The following is a 26,116-nucleotide window of genomic DNA, read 5'->3' on the forward strand; positions in this document are numbered from 1 at the left end:
GTAGAAAATCTTAGCTTTTCCTCCTAGAGGGAAAACCTTCACCCAGGGCTTGGAGGCAGTGAATCCTGTGTTGCCCGTAGGATTCCCCCCCTGCAGTGGAGTCTCCAAAAATCCTTCTGATGTGAACACTGGAGCTTGTCTGCAAGAATTCTTCTGATGACTTGATCAACTCTACATGTTAGTTCTGTTAGTATTTACAGTGATTTGGTCTTAGCTGGGAGAGGAGCAAGATTCAAGCATGGCTGAACCTGGGCACATTCAGGGAGTGGGTTGTCTCAGAGGATCAGGGAGCAGGTAAGGTTACAACTGTCCTCAGAGATGGGCAGATTTCAGATGGAGGGAAAATAAAAGAGAATCTTTTAAGATACAGGGAAATATTGCTTTTTCTGTCTCACTGATTTTCAAGGTCTCAGTAAAGGGGCACAATAAATTGGACTGGAAATTTAAGGTAAGACCAGTTCTTGCAGATTTTTAAAAAATGAAACTATGGAGTTTAAATTCCACTCTTTGTGGAAAGGTTGCAAATTGTGGCCTCTATTTTTATAAATTATTTACTTTAGAGAGAGGGGAAAAAGAAAGGAAGAGAGTGCTTCCATTTTGCTGATTTATTCTCCAAATACTCACAATAGCCAGGCATGGGTCAGGTTGAACCTGAGAGCTAGATATTAAGTCTGGGTCTCCTACATGTGTAGCACGGACCCAACCACTTGAACCATCATTACTGCTACCTAAGGTCTACATTATTAGGAAGCTGGAGTCAGGGGCTGGAGCCAGGTATTGAACTCACGTACTCATATGTGGGATGTAGGCCCCTTAACTGATGTCATAATCTCTTGGCTAACTGCCCATCGTATATCCTGTATTTTGAGAAATCAGCGCAGTGTTTGCTTTTGGATGTATTTCTCTTGGATGTGGGGTTTAGGGTGTGCCTTCCTATTCGGTGAGTTTTTTTTTTTTTTTTTTTTTGAGAGTAGAAGTGAAGTTTTACTTATGTTAGAGAAAAAGCAGCTTTGAACAATATAATCAGAGGGTCTGGCAGAAATAAAAAGATCAGGAGAATGAGGTCTTGCAAGTCTAAAGGTATTTGTAGCTTTACTGTGTTGTGAGATCATCTTTTAGCACCTGAAGGATTGTTGCCAAGAGGTTTTTGAGTTGATATTGAATGATAGGGTAACAAAGGTTGCACGCTTGGTTTAGTGGCCATCTGTGTAGAGATAGACAAATGGTGGTTGGGGAATATCTTGGAAGCAGAAGGATGAATTAGACTATCATAATGATCTTGGCACACAACAAAGTAGGATGTTGGTGTGGGGTTAATTTACTTACAAGGTTTGTGGGAAGATTCAATAGGATTTAGTATCAGCAAGAGGAACAAGTGGTAAAAAATGACTAAGGTCTGAGCTGGAGGTGATGCAATTGGCTCAGAGGAAGTGGCCAAGAACAGGGACTCTGGGAGAGGAAAGAGGACTAGAGTAGCTGAGATATCCAGGAGAATGGGCATAAGACTGTTGTAGGTGAGACTGAGTTTCAGGCTTGGAGGTGTAAATTAGGTAACCACCAATAGTGAAGAGGTGATAGATTGATCAGAGGATAGAGCTGGGCAGAATTTGTGAGGAAGGGTAAGAGGTAGGTTCCTAACTGATCCACACTGCATCAGAGATGCAGGAAGCCAAACCAAGGAGAAGATGGTAGCCTTCATCGGGCTGGAGGGCAGTCCAAGCACTTAGAACAACACTGCTTTCTTGGTGTTGGTGGGAAAGTCCAAGAGAGTTCATCCAGTCCAAGAGGCTGGACCGGGATGCCAGCAACATGCTATCAGCATGGGCTGGGTACTCTCCTGCCAGTGCAGGGGCTGCCATGACTCTTCTCTGCCCATTCTTGGATCATGTCTCAAATATTTTGTTCTCACAGCAAGAGGGCAGCATGCCTCTTCTTCCCTCTGCCAAGTGGACTGCGAATCATCCCACTTCCTGAGAGAACAGAAAGGACAGAATTCCCCTGGATTACCTAGGGCCACCCAAGGTCATAAATTTATTCTTGCGTTGGGATATAGACCTCATATTCTCTCCTGTCCCCTGCAGCCAAGTTCAGTCTGATTTAGTCCAGCTGCTGTTCATCTCATGCTTATTATTTCCAGTGCATAATTCATAGGTGTTTCCCACCCTCTCCTATTTATTTTAAGGGAGTTCCGAGTGTGTGAGGCTTCTTATTGATGTTGGGGCCAATCTGGAAGCACACGATTGTCATTTTGGGACACCTCTACATGTGGCCTGTGCCCGGGAGCATCTGGACTGTGTCAAAGTGCTGCTCAATGCAGGTGCGTGGGTGTTTGCTTCATCTGGTATTTGACAAGTGGGTGACCTGCCAACACTGTGCCTGTTAAAGAACTGGGTGGCAGGTTCAGGTGGACTAGGATTTGGATCTAACTCTCCACTGCCAGCTGAGATCTTGGACATCAATTTCTAAAAACATAAAACTGGAAAAATAAAACCCATTGTGCAAGGTCGCTGAAAGTATTCGTGATAATGTTTTCTCTGACCCTGGTATATAGTTGGTGCTCAACTAATACTAATGACGATTTTTAGAGAATTTAAGCAACTATCCACCTGATGGGGTTGCTACAATGAGATAAGAAGTTTGCAGTATTTAGGAGAATGGAGCATTTGGAATTAAGGCTGTTATCAGGTGTCCAAAAAAGAGTCAGGATAGAGTGCCAAGGTGGAAAAAACCGATCCATTCACACAGCTGAGGAATAGGGGCAGGATCTGCCTGTACAAGAAATTTGAACACATGGCCAAGAGAATATTGTTCAAGGAATTAAATATGAGCCAAATTTAAAATGATTAAATGAGGGAAAATTGCAGATCAGCCATTTCATCTGTGCTGGGTGTCAACCTAGGACAAAAAGCAAAATGTTCAGAAATAGGAAGAGAATGTGTTTCCCCCCAGGTGACAGACAATGAAGTTTAAGTTATATGGAGTTTTCTCTTGGAGAATCTTGTTTACTTTGATGAACCACTTTGGAGTCTTTGTGGTGGGAAAAGATTTATTTTGTGTAGAATTCTCCTGGCTTAAGAAAAAAAAAAAAAAGAAAGAAAGAAAAAAAAAAAAAGGAGAGAGAGAAAAGAATTCCCCCTGGCTCCCCTCGGGCCACATGGGACCATAAACTGATCCTTAGGTTGGGATGTAGACCTCGTTTCCTCTCCAGTCCTCTGCAGCCAGCGTCAGTCTGATTTAGACCAGCTGCTGTTTTTCTCATGCTTGTTATTTCCAATGTATAATTCGTGGATGTTTCCCATGAATTTTAGGGTTGTAAAACTTTTTTTATATTGCGATATATTAATTATAAACAGTCATTGGTCTTCCAGCCAAGCCTTCCTCTGGTGGTTGTATCCAACACAGGGCAGTGTTCTTGCTGTTGTGCTTCTGAGCTCAGAACACACAAGTTCCATGTCTTGTTTAGTTCCTTTCTGTGTTCAATATCACATGTGAACACAGCACACTTTCTGTATTGTTTAGGACTTTGTAGTTGCAACTCCTTTGTAAGGCATAGCAAACATTTTGTACCTGATTAAATAGTGAAGGGTATTTATTCGTTCATCTAACTTAAAGGATGAGAAGTAGAACAGGTTCAGGGGCAGTCTAACCTGCTCATGTCACTAAGATTGTGATTTCTTTGAATTTTGCAAGTCTGCTTTTTACTCTGATAGCTTTACAGAAGTCTGGCTTTAGATAAATGATCAAATGGCTATAGTAGATTCAGACTTAAAATCAAAATTTCACTTTCTGAGGTTATAGATTTTTTTTCTTAATTTATTAATTTCTTTTGAAAGGCAAAATGATAGGAAGTACAGAGATAAAGATTTTCCATTTGCTATTTTATTCCTCAAATGGCCACAGCAGCCAGGGTTGGTCAAGAGCTTGAAACTCCATCCAGTTTTCCCATGTGGGAAGCAGGGCTTGAACACTTAGACTATCTTCTACTGCTTTGCCAAGCATGTAATCAGGGAGCTGGCTCAGAAGTAATACAGGTGGGATTCAAGCAGGTATTCCCATATGAGATATGAGTGTCACAGTTGATTGCTTAACCTGCTGTAACACAATGTCAATTATCTGTGGCAGACTGGGAAAATGTTTCCCAGATGTTGTGGGCATACTTCTCCTTGTGTCATTGGCCCAAGATGAGTCCTGTGTCCAAAACCTGAACAGATATCTTTGGCTTGAACTTTTTTGTCTTCTCATTGACTCAAGCCTAGGTTATTTGAACCAATCACAATGGAAGAGAATGAGAGGTTGATCCAGCAGAGCCCCATACCCAGACCTGAGGTTAACTTGATCCTACTGACCCCGCTTTGATTCTTGACTCTGTGTCTTGCAAGGTGCCAACACTGTTGGTGTACTGGGCAGCGTAGCATGGAAAACATATAAAAAATAGAACAGGCTTTATAGAAGCGTTCAAAAGGTGTTTCCACTTACCTGGGAATTAAAGAGTAAGATCTTCTTGGAGAAAACAGTATGATTGTCAGCGTTCGTTTGATGCTTGCTGATACTGTCAAGCTATCAGTTCTAAATGTTTTCCTTGATTATCATTCTAATCTCTGATATTCTTAACATTGCCGGAGACTAGCTCCAGCTGAGTCCGGAGCTCGAGAAAGGTGCATGGATGAGGCGCGAAGAGAGAAAGAAAGGAGAGACGGACCACTAGGATTCCTTGATCATTGTGGACATTGCGAGAAAGCTGTCCGCTTTATTTATACAGAAGCAGTACAAGGTTTTCTTTTAGGGGCATTTTGACATAGCCTCAAGGGGGCACAATTTACAGCTTCCTGAGAGATGATTGAGGAAGGATTCCACATTCCTTGCTTATCTTGGTTTGCCAGTCTTCATCTGCTGTCCTCGGGTCTGGGCTCTAACCTTGGCGCCACCTGTGACAACCAGACCCCTACCTTGAATTATGTATGGGTTAGTAAGTCCGGAGTTTTGGTCTATGGGGATTACGGGCCATTGGCACTAAAGGCCATTAGGTCAGCAAGCTCACACAGTTTGTTAACTGAACAAGTAAAGCAAGAGTTATAACGGTGGAAAGAATTGCAGTTAGCAATGAGCTAAGTTACTCTATTTAAGTTTCAACTCTACAATGGACAAGTGAGTGTTTCCAAAGACAGTTCTATAAATTGTTTCACAAGGCATTATCCATTCCAACGTTGCAGCCAATAATTTCTCAGTAGACAACACAGCTTATGCAGTAATACACTCCTACTACAATTCTTATTCTACAACTTATCTATCACTAAATGGGAGAAATACATCAAGAGAGAAAAAACATGAAAATCTAAGACAAAAAGTTTTAAACATTACATTCCTCTACAACTGCAGGCTCTACAACTTCATAAGTGAGCAAACAATAATCAAAAGTATATCTTTATGATGTTAATGAAATCACCCTATATTTCCTCTAGCTAAAAAATTATAAAAACAACTAAAGCAACTATATTTTCTATGTTCTAAAGAGTTGCAAGGACAGGCTAACCCTTATGGTCACAGTAACTGTATTTTTTGCTTTAGCAGGATAGCCTTTAGGGTCATAATAACATGATAGCTTTTAGGGTCCCAGTAGCTATATTTTTTGTCATGGCAGTTTTAACCCATATTCCCATCATTTCCATTAGTTTGTAAAATTCTTATCAAGCCATTTCCCAGAAAGCATGCTGAATGTCTGGGCCAGATTTTATGGCAATAGGTAGGCACACAATAAGGTGTCTGGAAACAGCATGGGCTTGATTGTACTCCTGTGTGCAGTTAAAGGCCCACTCACCAAGACATGATCAGTAACATTAACTCTCAAGTTCATGTTGGTTGTAAAAGCCATCTCACAGGGTGAGTGAGTGTCCATGTGAAAAGGGCTGAAACTGTGTCAAGGTGGTCAGAGAGAAATCTGCCAGGCCCTGCCAAAGAGCTGGAAGCTCCCCCGGGCCCTGCCAAGCAGGGGAGCTGTTCTCTTCACACCTTCGCATTATTCACACCCACTGCACGGACCCCAGCATAACATTCTGTGTCAAACCAAATGGCATATTCATTTTCCTGCCATTGGAACTATTTTTTCATGTTGGGACATTTCAAACAAAGATGTGGACAGAATCTTCATATACTCAAAATGAATATTTTAAATATAGTGATTCTAAACTTTGGAATCAGGTAACAGGTCCCTTGGAAAAAATCAAAAGAAAACCATGGACCAGGCCCCTAGGTGCAGGTAGTTGCCTTTGTATGTGAATTGGAGAGGACTTGGGCATTGCTGCAGAAGCTGAGCTGTGTTGTGTTCCACAGGATAGACACAAAGACCATTGTTCTTTTTGTTCCCTCTGTAGGCAGTGAGGCCAAATCAAGGAACTCTAGATTATATTTGCGAAGGAGGAGGGCTAGGAAAGGTGAAAGTCCAGTTATTACGCTGAAGTAATTTTTAATCTGATCACTCCCAGTAAATGTTTAACTCCAAAGAAAGCCTTCAAAGGCAGTGCTGTGGTTACGTGGCCACTCTCTGCACATTCCTTGTCCTTTGGCAGTCCGTTGTCGCAAAAGCACAAAGTGAGCTATGTGTTTTTATTGTGCTGGTTCCTGGCATGCGACGGTGTATCACAAAGTCCTTTCACCTTTCACTTGGCCGTGGTTTTACTCTGAATCCAATTTGATTCTATTTTGCTTTGAAGTCTGGGTTTTAGTAGTGAACCAACTTTGACCTGTTTCCGTAAAACATGTGCAGTTGAGAGATTTTAATGTCTATGATGTTGGTTGCTGTGCTGGTTTCCCTTCTCTGTCTCTTTCTCACACTTCTCAGTTCTGGGCCTATTCCCATCTTTGCTTCATGTAAAGCCACTTTGTTTTCCCCCATATCCCTCCCTTCTTTTCTTCCATTGTGCCTGCACTCCCTCTTCCATATGTGTCTATGTTTTAAAATCCCTATGTCTTTGTAAGATGCTCGTCAGTCAAGGCAGGCATTTCTTATTTTTGTTTTGTTTTGTTTTGTTTTTTTCCTCCTGATTTTTTTCCCCTTTTTTAAAATTTTATTTTTGGCACTCTTTACATAGTTAATTAGGGTAAAGACAGGCATTAATAATGTACATAGATGGCACTGGGTGTATATCTTACTCTATTTCTTCTTTATCCAACATTATACTTCAAAGTCCATCTGACCACATTGTTGTGTGCATACCTGGCTTGGAGTTTCTAACTGCCACTGATAATTCTAGCTTCCTTCATATTCACCTTCCTATCTTTGCCTCCAACCAGAAAATACCAAACATATATTAGAAAGATCCCATTGTGTGTGCCTTGGGAAGGCCCTTTGCAAGAGCCACCTTGCCCAAGAATTGTCTGGGGCAGTCTAGCCAACAGCATGAAAAGGAGGGAAGAATTTTCACAGCTCTTTCCTGCCACTTTTCTCTGTGATTGTGAGGGAGTAGTTTTGCTTCCCTTGTGCCTCTTTCTCTATTGCTAAATTAGAAATAATCACTTTCCTTCCTAGTTGGCAACAGGATGCCAGAACTAATGATAGCAGGCAAATTATTTGGACTTTAGATTCTGTGGACCTCAGGATTTGTTTTTCATTGTGGTTGTGCTTTTAGCATTTAATGTTTTTACTTGCATTATGATTGTAATACAATTAAATTTCTTAATCTTATAAGCAAGTATGGGATGAAAACCTCTGATGTGAGGTAGTGGTTTGTTGCTGAGAAAAATGTTTCTTTTGTCAAACGTATTGCTTTTTAATATTTTCTCATAATACATTTCTGTAAAATAGAAAACTTTACATATATATTAAACATTTTTTGGCTTAAATTCTGAGTTTTGGTTTTGGAAACGGAAAAATTTTTCTTTGTATTATTATTACAAAGCAAAAATGAGGTTTTTTTTTTAGAATTGGGGAAACTGGAATTTATAATAGCCTTATATTCATTTCATTTCAAGGCATTACCAACAGAAGTTTTGATAAAAGCAGTGTGTAAACTGGCATTCTTAGGGCATGACCATCTTTGATTGTATACAATGACATCTCTTTGAAGTCATCTGACAAGAAGATTATAAGGGGATTAGAGAAAAGAGCTTTAAAGAAGCTGAGCAAATAGTCCAGTAAAATTCTCTGACATTGCCATTAAATGGTGACATACTATACTAGTGGTATAATTTTTTTTTAATTTGTTGCTTGTTATAGTAAACTATTGGACCCAATGCAGTAGTGTTGCAGTTTAATCCTCCGCCTGCAAGTGCTGGTATTCCATATGGGTGCCAGTTTGTGTCCTGGCTGCTTCATTCCAATCCAGCTCTCTCTGCTTATGGACTGGGAAATCAGCAGAGAATGGCCCAAGCTATAGGTCCCTGTATCCATGTAGGAGATGTGGAAGAAGCTCCTGGTTCCTGGTTTCAGATCAGCTCAGATCTGATTGCTATGCTCATTTGGGGAGTGAATGAGCAGATGGAAGATATTTCTGTCTCCCTTCTCTCTATAAACATCTTTCACATTAAAAAATCTTTAAAAAATTATTTAGGAGGCACATATGCACACACATATCAGAGAGGGAGGCGAGAGGATGAGCAGACTACAGACAGGGAGTGAGCTCACATGCACTGATTAACTCCCCAGATGCCTGCAACAACCAGGGCTAAATGCAGAATCTGAGAATTTAGTTCAGATCTCCCGTGCGGATATCAAGGACCCAACATTTGAACCATCACTTGCTGCCTGCAGGGACATGCATGAGCAGGAGCAGAACCAGACTGACTATGCTAAGTGCCCACCTCAAATTCCGAAGATCCCTGAGTCTGGTCTAGTTATTTGGTTTATTTAAAATAACTTCTCTTGAATTCCCTTTCTCTTGTAAGCTCTAGCTCTACTCAGGGATCAACTTCAAAGAACTTGATACTTCTTTTCTAAATAGCTCTGCTGTCCCAGCAGCCCTGCTGTGTAGAATCAATTATGCCCAGGCTCTAAGAATAAATTTACACAAATTGAATTTTTATCAAAATCTTATTTTTTAGTGCATTGAGAAGTACTGTATTTAGCGACCAATTCTTTTTTATTTTTATGATTTTTTTCTTTTTATTTGGAAGTCAGAAAATCAGAGGGAGAGACAAAGAAATATCTTTCATCTGTTGGTTCACTTCCCAGATAGTTGTAACAGTCAGAGCTAAGCTGCCCCGAAGCCAGGAGCCAGGAGCTTCTTCCAGGTCTCATGTGGGTGCAAGAGCCCAAGGACTTGAGCCACACTCCCAAACACTGCTCTCCCAGGCACATTAATGGGGAGCTGGATGGGAAGTGGAACAGCCAGAACTCCAACTGGTACCCATATAGGATGCCGATGCTGAAGGCAGAGGCTTAGGCTACTCTGCCATGGCACTTGTACTTTAGCTGTCGTTTCTTCATGTCTTTCTCAGTGTCTACTAGAAGGATACAGAGGATGGAGCTGAATTCACAGTCCAGTCTTTACATGAACTCCCTAACTTTTTAGATACCTAAAAAGACACATACCCGATTTCTTTTTATTCTCCCCTTGATAGAGTTATATTTACATGAAAGAAATATTGATCCCTTCATTCCATCAATATTTTGAGAGTCCTGTGCTGTGCCCACAGTAGGAAGAAGCAATGTGTGCGTTTAGGGGGCAAGCTTGAGTGCTGGGATGACTCAGCCTGAGCTTCCAGCAATCTAAGGATTGGTGAGGCAAACTGCATTGGGTTGTCTGAGCTGATTTTTAATTCATGAGGACAGCTTTTGTGCCATTTTTCTTCTTTTTGGTTCTGTATGTAGTTACATTTCTTTCCCATTGCTACTTGTGTGTAACTCTCCTCTCATAAGGAAAGGAAAAGTAAGTGCTGCTTTGGGATTTTGAAAAATGTGTTTGAGTATACTATGGTAGAGTCTGTCTTGAGTTTGTTTTCTGGATACGACTTGCTTTAGCTCTTTTTGTTTGTTCGTTTGTTTTTTACTGTGCTGGATAAAGATGTAGAAGCCAGCTTTCTCTTGGCTGTAAGTTCTTTCCTTGGTAACATGTGATTTCTGCATTGGGCCTTCAGGGGCCAATGTCAATGCAGCAAAACTTCATGAGACAGCCCTTCATCATGCTGCCAAGGTGAAGAACGTGGATCTCATTGAGATGCTCATTGAGTTTGGAGGCAACATATATGCCCGGGACAACCGTGGGAAGAAGCCATCTGACTATACGTGGAGCAGCAGTGCCCCTGCCAAGTGCTTTGAGTACTATGAAAGTGAGTCCTGTGTCATGCCATCAGGCACCACCATCTTTCATCTGGGGTTCCCAGGTTGCTAGTTCTCATTGTGCATCCATTGAAAGCTTCATATTAGGCCTGAACCTCAAATTTTGACCTTTGGTTGTACATTTGAATGCTTTATCTGCTGTAGCTGTCTGTGTTGATGCACCCATTTTTCCTGGGTTCCCTGTGATGTGTGGCATTCACAGAGGAGAGTAGATCCTCTAGCGTGGAGCAATAGGAGCTGGCTGCTAGCACCTGCCCTGAGTCCAACCCTCTGGCCTGAGCCTTGTTTTGTTAGAAGCTTCATCAGGGAACCTACTAGCTGCAGACAAGTTCTTTGTTGATAAGTCTGTGCACTAAAGTATCATACAATGGCCCAAAAACAACAAATGAGAAATAATCAAAAGACCTCCCCCAAAACATACAAAAAGCCCACATACACCTCTCCAAAGCTAGTGCTCTCCCAAACAAAATCCCAGTGAATGTTAGCCAGTTCTATCTTCTGATCTTTCGTTGGGTCCCTGGCCATCCTTTGTGGTAAGCTTCCAGAGAAGACCAGCTGGGTGTATCCTGTTTTCAGGGGGAAGGGTAGATGTTTCAATCCCATACCAGTGTCCATCAGGCTTAAAGATACTGTGCTCCTTTGTGACACTAACCTCCCCATGCACCTCTTCCTTCTCTTTTTTCAGAGACACCTCTGACCCTGTCACAGCTCTGCAGGGTGAGCTTGAGGAAGGCCACTGGAGTCAGAGGGCTGGAGAAAATCGCCAAGTTAAACATCCCTCCCCGGCTCATCGATTACCTTTCCTACAACTGAGGTGCAGGCTCATGGACCAGGGCAGCTTGGGGACTCCTGCTGCTTTTACTGTGCCCAGCATCAGGCAGGAGAGGGCTCTGCCTGTTTGTCTGAAACCCTGTAATTGCTATGGATAGAACATTTCTTTGAGCCCCTCAGCAGCCTGAATCCTGAATCCTGAACCCTGCAGAGTATTTCCATACCCTTGAGGTGTTCTGTGTCTCAGGTCACACTTGTAGGTGTAACCTTGTGCTGGTGGTCTGGAACTTACACTGCAACTCCAGCATGGGCCCAATAGACCAGCGTGCCTCTTTGCACTGATCTTCCTCAGGGCAGACAGCTCAGGGAGTATGGGAGGCCAGGTGAGGCTGGTGTTGCAAGGCACAGCTGTTGGTTTTCATGTCTGTGTAGCATGCCACAGAAGCACCAGGACCTTGGGTGCCAGCTGTCATCTCTGGGTGCACACCAGTGAGTGTCTGTGCTCCAGAGGCTGCACCCATGGAACATGAGATCCTACCTACTCTGCTGACATCCTGCCATCCAAACGGGTTTTTTTTCTGAAGCAGCAGGTGGCACTTTCTAAGGCCCATCTGTGTCCAGGTGAATCTGTCACTCAGGGGCTTCATCCAGGTCTGGGGGATAACTTAGGCTCTGTGTTTCCCATAACCAGCACAGTGTTCCTTCAGAAGTCTGTCTTCAGTGTTAAGTCTCAACTCCTAGAAAAATGTTTATGTAGGATTAAAAAATATGTTTAGAGGCCATGTAGGCTATAACACTAAAGTTTCGTGAATGAGTCATTCAGTCAAAAGGTAATATGAAGGCATGTTAGAGAATAGTCTCATAGGCAGTCATTTCCAATGTAAAGGGCTGTTAGCCTATTCTGGGATGGATTTTCATTCGTTATTCACTCACTCTAAATTTTTCTAATTGCTTGCAGTTATAAAAGTAATATAGTTTGACAGCATCTGGTGGGCATTAATACTTGTAACCCAATGGGCCCTAGCTCCCATTTATTTTGTTCCTTTAGCGGATACTCATGAAACATGTCTCATGAAATGTGTCACATGAAAGGATATTGTTCCAGTGTTTTGAACAACAGAGATGAGGCTCGTCACTCAAAGCAGGAATTAGTTTAGGTATATTTGGTTTCTGGGGGAATGGAGAAGGCATCACCTGTGAATGCTGGGTCATGAGTGTCCTGAAGACAGTATGCTTAGAAATGGGAGTGTGGCCTAGAATGAGATTGAGATAATTAAGACGGTGTTAGTTGTGCCACCTGACCAGAGCTCACCTCTCTACTTGGTGACTTGAGTGGGGCCATAGATCTGGGTATTTTTCATCTCCAAGACTTTAGCCATTGTAATTAGGGCTTCATCTTAAACTGCAAAGAGCCACTTCTGTTGGATTAAGTCTTAGATACAAGTTCTAGATGAATCCTTGTCTCTGCATGTAATAATAATAATTGTTAAAAGAGTTCTGTTGTTTCAATTTTGTAACAGAAACTTGACTCTATCAGTGAAATCTGATTACTGATTACATCTCTACATAATATGGCACTTTATTACAAGATCTTACTGCTCAATAAACATGGTTGAATGAAGTTCATCCTTATGTTCATCTGACTTGTTTCTTAACACTGAAATAGGCTATATCCTGTGTGGCAAAGAGGGGTCACTTGTACCTTCTGGATTCTTTCCCAAGCCTCTTCATGCTGTTCTTAGTGAGTCATTGTTGTGGACTTTCTTTGGGGAGACTGGCAGTGTCCAACTGATCAAATGAGTATAAGATTGTAGGCCTTTCTCCACCCTCAAGCAGGATTGTGATCATCAGGTATATTTCTGCTCTTCTGGGCCTGGATTATCCCAGTAGCAGTATTGGAATAACAGATCAGAGTTGCATTAATGAAAGGATTTTGTTAGCCAACCATAGAGCAAATCCTTTCATGCCACAGGTGAGGAAATGAGGCCTTGCTTGCCCTATATTTATAGCAGCACAATTCACAATAGTAAACACATGGAAACAACTTAGTTGTCTGTCAACAGATGAGTGGATAAAGATAAAGTGTATCTATTCTATGGAATACTACCCAGCCATAAAAGAGTAAAATCTTACCATTTGCAACAAAACGGCCTCAACTGAAGACCATTATGCTTAGTGAAATAATCCAGTTTAAGAGGAGAAATATATTATTTCTGATATAAGACAACCTACCTACAAAGTACAAAATAAATAAATATACCTTGACAGTATAATGCTAGATTATCTATCTTTACTTATACCGACAGTGCAATGATTGTAAATAACAGAAAATCAAATTTGTAATTATTATTAAGAGATTATATACTACCATGATAAATTAAGGAAAATGTTGGGAGGGAAAATGCGTGGGGGGATGGAAAAAGAGGGAGAAATCCCTTTACCTACAAAGCTGTATCATGGAAAATAATAATGAAAATAGATATTAAGATGTCAAGAAAAAAATCTTTTAAAAAAAGTTCCAGATTGGGGGCTGGTATTCGGCAAAGTTAGCCAATACTCAGGTTTGCGTTACACCTCTGGTTCCAGTTCCAGTTTCTGCTGATGCACACGCGGGCGACAGAAGGTTAAGACCCGAGTACCAGGGTTCCAGCCACCCATGGGAGAGCCACAGATTGTTTCAGACTCCTGGCTTCAGTCTGGTCCAGCACCAGCTATTGTGGGCATTTTGGGGGATAAAACAGTAAATGAACGATTTTTCTGATTCTTTCTCTTCTCTCAGATGATGATGATGATAAAAAGAAAGCCTGCCTTTAAAAAGAAAAGCCCTGGTTTACACTGCTTGGGTTCCATCATCTTCCCTCAGTCACCTGAAGGAAAGTGCCACATAATTTATTGATTACCCTCATTTGCTCTGGCGTCGTTCACTCCCTAGATAAGGATGAGCTTTTAGTGGGGTTTTGTACCATCGCCCTAGATTCTGACCTTTGAAGAGTTCAAAAGCTCCTATGAATTGGTTTCACAATAGAACCAAGTTCACCCACTCTCCCCAGCCTGGCGCTGGAATGGCCCATTCCCAGGCGTAGCCTGCCCTCTGCAGGTGGAAGGCAAGTGGAGCTAAAGGAGGAAGGAAGGGGCTTCTGAGTGGGACCCCAGCAACGGATCTTCAGGATGTCTCTAAGGCTTTGAGGAGGAAGTGGAGTCTTGTATCTTTCTCCATCACAGAAATGCTACTTGCAGTATCTCTTCCTCCTTCTGGATGGATCTGCTGAGGCTTTAGAAGGTGTTTGGGATGTACAGAGCCTTTGCCTTTCTGTGGGTTCCTTGGTTAGCACTAGTGCTGTGGTGCCCATGGTTTCTTGCTATAGGCAGCATTCTTTTCTTTTAGGCAGCCGAGTTCCTTTATTTACTAACACACACATGGAACTGGCTTCCAGAACAAAGCTGAATGGCTGTACATATTGTGAGCAGATGAGCTGTGTTACAGCTTAAGGCAGCACCACAGCTTCCTAGCACGTCTTGTTCTCCTTGTAATGAGCTAGAAAACCTTTCCAGTCCCTGGAGTGTTTTGCCTTCTCTTTTTTTCTTCATGATGGGACCACATGGTGTTGGCAGCTGGGCCAGTGTTGGTAGGGAAGTCTTGTGATCTCTGCTAAATTGAAGGAAAACATCTCTTACGTTGGTCCAGGGGTAAGAGCCTAATGTTCCAAACCAAGAATAGAGGGAGGGCAGACTGATGGTAGCTCTGTCTCTTTCACATACCTCTATACACTTGTATCTGTTTACATACAACTTTACTTTTTAGCAGTTGGTCTCCAGGTGTGCAGTTTTTAGCAACACAAACTTCAGAGCCTGTGAGAATTTGCCACTGAGCTCTGAGCCAGAATGTACACATGGTTTAGCTCACTGCACACCGAATGCCCAACAGAGTAAACGACTACTTCTCATTAAGCTGAAAGCTGAATCTCATTCTGCTCTTTTGGGGACAGAGGGAAGAGATAGACAAGAAGTGAGAGCATTTCCCAGCCATCCCTTCTTGTCTCTTATTTTTAAATTCTTACTCTTTTTTTTTTTCACAAGTTCTATTTCGGCTGCTGAACTTCAAACTGAAGACATGCAAAAACATAAACTAATCATGTAAAAAAGGCGTGGCCTTGTAAGATATCAAGTCTGTTTCTTAGGGAACAGGCGCAAATACTGCCTCTAGTAACATGGCAGGGTAGGGGTATCTTACGGTCTGATTTTTTTGCCTTCCCCCATGCTGAATTCCTGTGTTGGAATCCTCACCCCCAATTTGGAGGTGGCAAATCCTGTGAATGGGATTAATGTTCTTATCCAAGAGATCTCAACTGCCTTGCCCTTCCCACCCTGTGAGTACCCAGCAAGAAGGCATGAGCTGGGAGCCAGAGAACAGCCTCACCAGACACTGAATTCACAGGCACCCTGGCCTTAAACTTTACGGTCTTCAGGATTGTGAGAAATATACTGCTATTGTCTAAAATCCACCTAGTGTGCTATTTGTTACTGCAGGCTGAAGATGTTAAAACAAGGCATGCGCTCCTGACAAGACAGGAACAACTAACTCCAGCCCTACCAAGGAACACCAGAAAAGACAGCCTTTGACCCGGTTGCTAAAGTCTTCAACTATGAAGATGATTGCATAGCTTTAAAAATTCTCATTGACGGGCTACCTTGATGGCACAACAGGCAAATCCTCCACTTGAGTAGCTAGCATCCCTGGCTGCTCCACTTCCAATCCAGCTCTCTGCTTATGGCCTGGGAAGGCAGCAGAAGATTGCCCAAGTGCTGTGGCTTCTGTGCCCACATGGGCGCTGATTCTAATCCCGGTGGCCCCACTTCCCATCCAGCTCCCTGCTGTGGGCTTGGAAAGCAGTGGAGGATGGTCCAAAGCCTTGGGACCCTGCACCCACGTCCTAGGGCCTCTGTGCCCACATGGGAGAAACTCCTGATTCCCAGCTTTGGACAAGCCCGGCTCTGCCTTCTGCAGCCATTTACAGGATAATCCAGTGATGCAGGATCTCTGTCTGTATTTCTTAACTCTGACTTTCCAAGTAAAATAAATAAATCCTTTAAACACCCCCACCCAAATCATTAACAGTTTATTTACTTGAAAGCAGAATGACAGAGACTGAACAATCTTTCACTAACCAGTTTACTCCTACTCCTTAAATATCTGCGCCAACCAGCAGTGGGACGGACTCAAACCAGGAGACTGGAACTCCATTTTGGCCTCCCACATGGGTGGCAGGGACCCAAGCATGTGAGCTGTCACCTGCTGCCTCCCAGCATGTGCGTTTATATGAAGCCAAATCTGCAGTTGTGTCTATAACCGAACTAATCTGATACAAGGTGTGATGTCCCAAGCAGTAGCTTAACCTCTGTGCCCCAATGCCTGCCCCAAACCCTCATATTATATTCCTTGTATACAAATACACACAAGGATTTGGATTATTGGCAGCAGTTTCTGGAATGTGACTTTACAGAAAACTCAATACAGTTTCTCTGCTCCCAAGCATAAAAACAAAAATGTAGTTTTACATATGTAAAATGATTTGCTATAATCTCTTCTTATAATTTTCAGAAGCTTTGAGAGTATTATCATAAAGGGTAAGGTTGGGCCACCCAGAGGGCGTGAGATTTTGCTGAGAAGCCTGTGGGAATTCGGATATGGCAGAATAGGAGCAGGTCATTTTGAAAAATTAAATTCACTAAGCCGTAGAATTAAATCCATCACAAGCTATCTTAAAAGAATCTGTTTAATACTGTTTTTTTAAATTTATTTATTTATTTATTTATTTATTTATTTTGCAATTTTTTTATTATTATTAATTTCATTGCATAATGTGACACATTTGTTTTTATGCACTGGAATTCCCCCCACCCCTCCCCAAACCCTCCCCCCACCCCCACGGTGGATTACTCCACCTTGTTGCATTTCCATAGTTCAAATTCAGTTGACATTCTTTCATTGGAGGTTTTGACCAATCATAAAGTCCAGCATCTTATTGTCTTGGTAAGTTTTCTTGGTGAGACCATCTCTGGTCTGAAGGTAGAACCAACAGAGTATCATCCCAATCAAGTAAAAAACCCAACATAATATTTACAACTATTTACAACATTATGGCATTAATTGACATGGTAATGGTATTGATTAACCAATATGTTACTAGAGAAACGCATGTTCTCGGCCACAACCTGTGACTTCCTCATGGACATTTCAATTTTGGTTTATATTTAATCATGTTCTATATACCTTAGAATGGCTATATATTGCTATTCAGCTGTCTCTTGTCTATTTCTATGTTAGTATTTAGCATTTTATAGCATTGAAGCATGATTTTGCTGAACCTGGTTGTTTTTCGGATAGTCTAACTCTATAACTTTAACAGGACAAATGTCAACAGTTTAGGTGAACGGTTTTGGGAGGGGTGTGCAGAGAAATCCTCAACACCCCAGAGAGGAGTAACTGATCTTTGTGTACCACCCAGTGAGTTATAAGTGCATCCCAGCTGGCCGCTTCCTGTCTGTTTCTAAACTTTCCTAGTTGTTCTCTGTCTATCTATTCTAATTTGTTTGTTCATGTTTGTTTGTTGTGAGGGGTTTCTGGAGCAATCCTGATGGTCCTTACAAAAGAGGGTGGGGACCCAAAGTTGGAAGCAGGCAAGGGCCAGAGAAAGCTCCTCTCCCTAGTTCCGATGGAAGTTTACTGTTCTTCTGTTTCTGCGGACCGCTCAGGGATCCTGGTTGTCGTTAATACTGTTTTTTTTTTTCTTCTTTGGGTCACAGGACGATATCCCTAACTATTTTTAAAATGGCAAACAGTATGAAATTTTATTCAAGCAAGTAAGGAATACACTATTTAGGCCCAGCCTTGGTCAAATATGGCACAGAGCATAGCATAGCACCCTAAAGGCTGAATGAAAAATGTTTGAACCCTCTAATCAGTCCTTTCCTTGTGTTTGTCTCCCCATGCATTGTTACTGACAGTGACAGAGATCATGCTGGACACAAGTGTAGGACATAAGGAGGAACCTTTATTAGGCAAGCTTGGCACAGCAGCTCCTACTACACTTCAGAAACCACTGAACTGCATGGCCGCAGTCAGGGTTTTTTAAGTTCCTATTGACACACAGCAGTCAGGGATTTTCCAATCAACTTAGGAGGTGTGCATTACAAATAACCCTATCAACTTAAGTGGCACACAATCCAATCAACTTGAGTTCAGACTGTGTGTAATGGCAGAGCAAAAAGGACCACACAGAATTAACTCCATCCCATCATACAGCTTATCAAGATCTTAAAAAGTTACCCTGTCGGTGTGGGCAGGGGTGGGGAGAATCCCAGTACCTATGAAACTGTGTCACGTAATACAATGTAATTAATGAATAAATTAAAAACAATAAAAAAATTACCCTCTCCTCTCAAAAAAAAGAAAAAACAAACAAACTTGAGTTCAGGCCATACCTTAAGCCAATCAGGTATCAAGCCTGTTTACAGAAGCAGATAGCTGTGGTTAACTAAGCTTGTAAGTTAGTCAAGGAACCAAAATCGAGTCACACCTGCTATGAGTGTTATCAGCCAGCTGCACCCTGTCACACCCCAAATTCCCAACCCTAGGAGGTTGTCCCAAAAAGTGGCCTAGTTCATAAGGCTCTTCCCCAAACTCCATGATCCAATCCATGTATTAATGCTGTGTCACTTTGCAACTGAAGCAAGGCAAACACTAAGACTTAACAAAACTCAATGATATTTCTAATAAGTGTTAACCATGACTCATGATGGGAGTATATTCTTATCCTGGAAACTAGTGTCTCAAGGGATGTTTCAGTTCCTAGGCCATACTCCAACAGTGTGTTGTCCCTTTGCATTTAATTAGCCAAATCAACTGTCTTCCATAGTTGGAGCATTTTGCTAGATTTCACCCAAGTCACACGGGTGAAACTGATAGCAGCAGGCTTGCTCAGAGTTATAGGGAAGCCTGCATAGGAGCAAGCAGCCATATTCCAAGGAGGAATAATGATGTCATTGAAAGACTGGGCAGCAAAGAAACATGATCAAAACTGCCCAAGATTTAAGCAAAACAAAATTTAAAATATCGGCTAGGCCTGGTGCGATGACCAGTGGCTGTATCCTTGCCTTTAGGCGCCGGGATCCCATACCAGCACTGGTTCAGGTCCTGGCTGCTCCACTTCCCATCCAGCTCCCTGCTTCTGAATTGGGAAAGCAATAGAGGACAGACCAAAGCCTTGGGACCCTGCACCCACATTGTTGACCTAGAAGAAGCTCTGGGCTCCTGGCTTCAGATTGGCTCAGCTCTAGGTGTTGCAGCCATTTAAGGAGCGAACCAGTGGTCAGAGCATTCTGTCTCTCCTTTACTCTGTAAATCTGACTTTTATTTCAAAATTTTTTTCCCAATTTAATTTTACTTTTATGGTACAATTCCTTAGGCTCTACAAATTCCCCTACCCTCTCCTCTTATTCCCTCCCCTCATATTATTACAATAGTATAGTCCTTCATAAGCAGTCATAAGTCCATCATTCTATTGTTAATAATAAATCTTTAAGGAAAAAAATCCATGAATATCTTCTGGTCCCCCACGCAGGTGCAGGGTCACAAGGCCTCCGCTTTTCTGGTCCGCTATCAGGGAGCCATAAGGGGAGTTGAGCAACTGGGACATGAACCCATATGGGATCCTGGCACATGCAAGGCAAGGATTTAGCCACTAGGCCATCATGTCACTCCTCTCTGCCCCCCGCCAAGTAAATCTTAAAAAAAAAAAATTGTAATAAAATATAGGTTGACAACAGGAGAAGAGTATAAGAAACAAAATGAATATAAAAAATGGATAAGAGGAGGAAAGGAGATGTGTGCTTGGAAATTTGGCCCGGCATAGCTCAGGTACTATTTGGAGTTAATTTTGGTGGGTGTGATGCTTTATAGCTGGATTGAGACATAGAGATTGTATGAGTAGTCAGTAATTTTCAAGACTGATTGTCATTCAATAAGAAGATGGCTACACATGAATTTAAAGACCATCATTTGCCAAATAATAATGATGTTTAAAATCTGATATTTACTGAAATAGATAGCAGAGTTTATGATCCATTAAGCATTGTCTATTGTCAGGGGGTAATGTAGGGAAGGAGTTGCATTGGAATTTCCGGAGTTTTAAGATTAGGTTGACTTGGTGGCTGACCTAGCAAGCTAATCCTCTACCTGTGGTACCAGCATCCCATATGGGAGCCAGTTTGTGTCCTGGATGCTCCACTTCCAATCCAATATCTTGCTTACATCTTGGGAAAGCAGAGGATGATGGTCCAAGTCTTTGGACCCTTGTACCAATGTAGTAGACCAATAGAAAAACTCCTAGCTTTGAATTGGCTGTGCTGTGGCCATTGAGGCTGTTAGAAAGTGAACCAGTGGATGGAATATTTCTCTCTCTTCTCTCCTTCTCTCTATAAATTTGCCTTTTAAATAAAAATAAATAAATACTTTAAAAAAAATTAATTGGACTTCATGGAGCAAGTTGCCTACCATGCAACCTTTCTAAGCCAGCTAATTTCCTATTCCAGTGGTTCTGTTTTTATAAAGATTTATTTTTATTTGAAAGAGTTGCAGAGATAGAAGGAGAGAGACAGAGAAATCTTCCATCTGCTAGTTCACTCCCAATATGGCCGCAGCAGCAGAAGTTGAGCGGATCTGAAGCCAGAAGCTCCCATGTCAGGTCTTGCATGCGGATGTAGGCACACAAGCACTTGAACCATCCTCTGCTGCTTTCCTAGGCCTTAAGCAGGGAGCTGGATCTGAAGTGGAGCAACCAGAATACAAAATGGCACCCATATGGGATGCCATTGCTACAGGTGATGATTTAGTCCACTAGCCACAGTACCAGTCCCTTCCAGTGGTTCTTAGACTTGAAGCATGTGTCAGTCATCTGAGTGGTTAGCTAAAAGACAGATTTATTGGCTCTAACCATAGCATTTTTAACTAATAGACCTCAGGTGAGGCCTATGTGTTACATTTCTATGGGTTCCAGAGATCCTAATGCTACTGGTGGGGTGTATAGAAGAAACACACTTTGAGAACCACCGTGATAACCTGTTTGAATCTTTTATTTTTAAATGGAAACAAACAACAGTGATTCAGAGGCAAAAAGGGAGGTTCAAGCTTCCATCCACTGGCTCATTCTCCCAATGTCTTCAATGGCCTGGGATGGTGGGGGAGGAATAAAGCCAGGGAATCAGGAACTCAATCCAGGTCTCCAATCACTTGAGGCATCACACAGAATCTGCACTCACAGGAAACTGGAGCCAGAACTGGAGCTAAGTCCTGAAACCAGGCTCTCCAACTTGAGACACTGGCATCTTAACCGCTAGACCAGACACCCAGTGCTGCTCAAATCTTATGGAGTCTGGAGGTGCTGGGCAATAGCTGTGGCTGCTTTTCCACCATAGACTCTGCAGCCTGCTTCCTGGAGAAAGCACGCAGAAGCTGGTTTCCTAAGCAGAAGCCTGCTTTACAGATCTTGGCTGCAAGGAATTATAGTGTGTCATTCTATCACTTCTTGTTAGACTTCAAGACTTAGCCAAGCTTTGAACTCTAGCAGCCAAACACTGTAATTGTGTGTACTTTGTGCTCACAGTCCCACTAGTTATCTCAGAACAGGTGTGGACGACTAGTTTCCTTGTGATGTTCCCAGTACTGAAGTGAATGACTGATGAGCCAGAGAGAACCAAAGGTGTTACACAAACCTGTATCTTGCCAAGGAGTAAGGCAAACCGCTTGAATTGTGTTTTCTTTTGGGCATTTTGCATTTCCAACCAAATCAAAACTCTGTAACATTTTGCCTTTGAGAAGCTTCATGGGGTAAAGGAGGGGAGCTGCCCCCTTTCTCTGCACTAGAACACTGAGTAGTACAAAAACATACACTAGAGAAAATGTCTTACCCATATAAAGGCTGCCGGGACACATGGCCTCCACATGCCAGTGCTAGCCCCAGAAGGTGATACCTTCGCATACTGAGAAGCTACTACATCCCAGTGAGTGCTGGGCTGTGGAAGTTTATCTCTCTTTAGGGAGTTTACTGGAATGATTCCTTAGCTGCTATTTTTTTTCCTAAGGGTCTTTAGCCCAAACTGGGACATCCAACTCCCTTAGGAAGTCAGAATGCTCACCTGGATTTATGGCATATTCCCAGGGAGACATTCTGAAAAAGGTGGCTACTTAGGGTTAGGATTCTTTTACACCATATTCCAGAAGCTACAGGCAGAGTATAAACCCAGAGTTTGAAATACAACACAGTCAGGATGGTAACATGGTTTCCGTGGCATTCTTTAAAACAGCAGAGATAATGGCTGCAACTATTACCCATCTGTTAACCTTTCTTTCTATCTCTTATATATTTTCTATTATTTATCATCTCTCTTACCTATCCACTCATCCACATAGATTGTCTGTCTGTGATTGGTTTGTCCTTCTACCATCACTTATTTGTATACATTTCCATACACCCAATACTTACCTGTTTAGACATGTAGCAAAGGTCCAGCAAATGTTCTGAACTGGGCTCTTGAAGGGAAATGCAAACATTTTAGCTTCCCCACTGAGGAGGGATAGAAGATGAGTAAACAATATTGATATGAATTTTAGTAACGGTCACAGTGTAGCAGAGGCCATACAATTCACTTTTTTTTCCCCCAAATATACATGTCTGGAGAAGGAGATGCTTAGCTGAACTTGGAGCAGGCAGTCAGGGAATGACATTAACTGAAATGAGTCCTGAAAGACTAGTCAGGCTGTGATGGATGGCATAGGGACTGGAGGCTGGGATGAGAGGATCTTCAGGAATTTGAGAGAGGGCTAAGAGATGGCAATGTGGGAGAAAGTGAAGGTGAGGCCATGCCTGCCAAATTGGTAAAAATCGACTGTATTAAGAGACTCATTGGTCTAAGAGTGGGCATTCAATAACTAGAAAGTAACGTTTGTTTTCTCTTGCTAAGCTGGAGTTCTTTACACTGGTATATGACCCCAGTAGTGGTGGTAAGATGACCCCTGAAAACTTTGCTTTGGAATATTAACCTTTCCCTGAAAATAAATGCTGGTTGACAGTTTCCTCACATCCGTCTGGAATCCTCATCACGTCACCTTTAGGAGGTAGTTGGGGACTACCAAGGACTCTTAGAACTCTCTGGACCTGAAGGTAGAGATCCTATTTGCCTTGTTTTTTTACTGCCAAGATCAGGGCAAATATGTTTGTTTAATGCATCCCAGTGCAGGAAGGATAAGGCAGAAATAACATTGAGAATCAACTGCAAGTTTGGGGCCATCTGCTGTCTCACTTCCGGGCTGCCTCCCCTGACTGTGACGTCTTGGAATCTCCATTTTTCAACCTTTCAACTAGACTTAGCTCAAACTCAAGATATTTAAGAAAAGAAATTATTTCCTTTATTCTCACTAAGGATCCACCTTCTAGTCCTAGTTTCTCACCACAACATAGACCTTTTGATCTATTCCCAGGATAATCAGTAGTGACAATGGCCACTGTGTTCAGGAGAATACCTATGCTCACCCACACAGGTCCTCATGTTCCCAAAAAGAAAAGCATACACACACACACGTGTGTTTTCTTATGCCTGGGTTGCTTACTGTTAAGTAACATCACAAGTGAAATATCAAGAGCCTGTCTCAGGATGGGTTTATATCAAGCTTACTCCCAGCTTGTCAATATTTCCTATAAAACTAATATTGTCCAGGATCATTGTGTGTTATGGTCTTACTGTTTCAAAATTCACAAGTTGAAATCCTATCCCTAAAGTGATGTTAAGAAGTAGGACTCTGGGGGCCATGGCATAGTAGGCCAAGCTTCCACCTGTGGTGTTAATGTTCCTATAGATGCTGGTTTATGTTCTGGATGCTCCATTCATGATACAACTCTTTGCTTATGGCCTGGGAAAAGTAGCAGAGGATGATTCAAGTCTGTGAGTTCCTGCATCCACCTGGGCGAATTGGAGGAAACCCCTGACTCTTGGCTTTGGATCAGCCCAACCCCTGCCATTGCAGCTATTCAAGGCATGAACCAGCAGATCAAAGACATCTCTTTGGCAACCTGTGACCCTGGCTTCATTTTGCAGTTCACCCATTCAGCCAGGGTATGTGGATGATCACTATGTCAGGCAATGTGGAAGGGGAATAAAACATGCTCCCTGATCTTTAGAAACTTACAGGAGTAAGGAAATTAGATGAGCACACAGAGGTTATGGACTGTTATGCCTCCCTTACTCAAAATGAATATCTATGAATTTCATACCTACCCTAGAGTGTATGGAGATGGGGTCTTTAAGGATGTAGTTATGAATTAATATCATAAGGATGGGGCCCTAAGCCAACTGAGACTGGTGTCATTGTGAGCAGAGGAAGAGATAAGGATGCATGAACACAGAGGAAAGGTCATGAGGGCTTAGCAGGAAAGAAGACTGCCTCCTGAGAGCCAAGGAAAAGGTCCTCCGGAAAAACGAACCTGCTGATGGCTTGATCTTGGCTTTGAAGACTCCAGAACTTTGCGACAATAAATGCTGTTCATAAGTCATCCAGTATGTGATATTTTAATATTTAATGTTTAATACTAAGGCGTATTGTTCCTTTGTGACGGAGACTGCTCAAGTTCAGAAAGCTCAGAAGGAAGATCAGGAATCAATGTTGGAGTTGCTAATGCTTTAGTTTCTGTATCAGACATAAGAGGCAGCTGCTGTAAGAAAGAGCTGCAAATCCCAGAGATTGGCACAATCAAGTTTGTTTTTTGTTCACGGCTCACAGGTTAAGGGGGCTTTCATCAGGAACCCCAGCTCCTGTGCAGTGGGTTCACCATCTCAGGTCTTGACATTCCCCTGTGATTCCTCTGCAGTTGGCCCAAAGACCAGGGGGAGAGGAACATGTGGAGGAGGCTCAGCCCTTACAACCACCTCAGCAGGCACTGGTGGACTCAGCTACCATATATCAGCTAGTGAGAACAAGAACCATCTTTGGAACGACACTAAGAAATGACAAGCGACGGTGCCTAGACACTGAAGACAGGGCTACAACAAACAGCTAGCCTGTTCCCTCATCAATGAGTGGTGCACAGAAGAGTGTTAAAGCCTGCCACTTGCCACCTTCTTCCCCAAGGCTGCCTCCCCCCGACCAAATTACTAGCCAGAAAAAGTCACCCTCTTCTGGCGTTCTTGATACATGGTGCGCACATAAACACCCAAGGACATTTCTGCCTTGAAAGTCCAGAGTGTTCTTTCTTGGAGTCAGATTTTGCATTCTTATTGCATTATCTTCCCTGCAGGGGGAAAAAAAAGTATGTGTCCCTTCCTGTGTTGCCTAACCCAGTATTCAGTTCCAACCCTCCAGGACTCTCCAAGCTGCCTGGCAGATCAGAGATTAGGTATTCTATGACAGGGTCAAATGCCACCATTTAAGGAGAAAGGAGCTGCAGCAGCAAAAGTATTTGCTAATCTGAGTTCATTTGAGGCTATGGAAATGTTATTTCCAGAATAACGTGTTCTCAAGAAGTTAAGAATTGAAAGACCGCAGCTTAAAGTCCAACACACTTTATCTTGAATACTTTATGAACAACAAAGAGTTCCCACTGGCACCTCGTTCATGTTTTTATTTCCAAGATAGAAGAGGATTCTCCCAATCTAGATTAGAGAGAAGAAATCAGAGAAGGTAAATTCTAGTCTCCCAAATTGATGCCAGCCTCGCAAATAAAAAATTCATCCAGGAAAATCTCAACCTCAGCCTCACCGTCTTCACTGCATTTAAGGGAATGTGCCAGCAACAACTCAAAGATTGGTTGTCTGAATGGAAGACAGGGACTGCAATTTCTTTGTGCCCCAGCAGTTGAATTATGCCAGTTGCTGAATTATATTTGCATCTCTGGCATAGTTCCCTCAAGCTATCATGCAGTATAATTGCCTGGTGTATTAGTTTGCTTGGGCTGGCATAATGAAGTGCCACACACTGGGTAGCTCAAACCACACACATGTATTGTCTCATACAGTTCAGGAGATTGC

At 42.4% G+C, this 26,116-nt stretch overlaps 1 protein-coding gene across 2 annotated transcripts in view; it reads left to right on the forward strand.

The window, feature by feature from the left end:
* The window catches only part of ASB13 (ankyrin repeat and SOCS box containing 13), a 33,916-nt gene extending 21,237 nt beyond the window's left edge, over positions 1-12,679 (forward strand). For both annotated transcript variants that reach the window (XM_058669524.1, XM_004588491.2), the window contains exons 4-6: positions 2,183-2,317; positions 10,069-10,260; positions 10,956-12,679. In XM_058669524.1, the coding sequence (XP_058525507.1) occupies positions 2,183-2,317; positions 10,069-10,260; positions 10,956-11,083 (455 nt within the window). In that variant the 3' untranslated portion in view covers positions 11,084-12,679. The remainder of the gene's footprint in view (positions 1-2,182; positions 2,318-10,068; positions 10,261-10,955) is intronic.
* Positions 12,680-26,116: the final 13,437 nt, after the last annotated feature.

This window comes from Ochotona princeps, chromosome 10 (assembly GCF_030435755.1).
Source record: "Ochotona princeps isolate mOchPri1 chromosome 10, mOchPri1.hap1, whole genome shotgun sequence".
In the NCBI taxonomy this organism is placed as follows: domain Eukaryota; kingdom Metazoa; phylum Chordata; class Mammalia; order Lagomorpha; family Ochotonidae; genus Ochotona; species Ochotona princeps.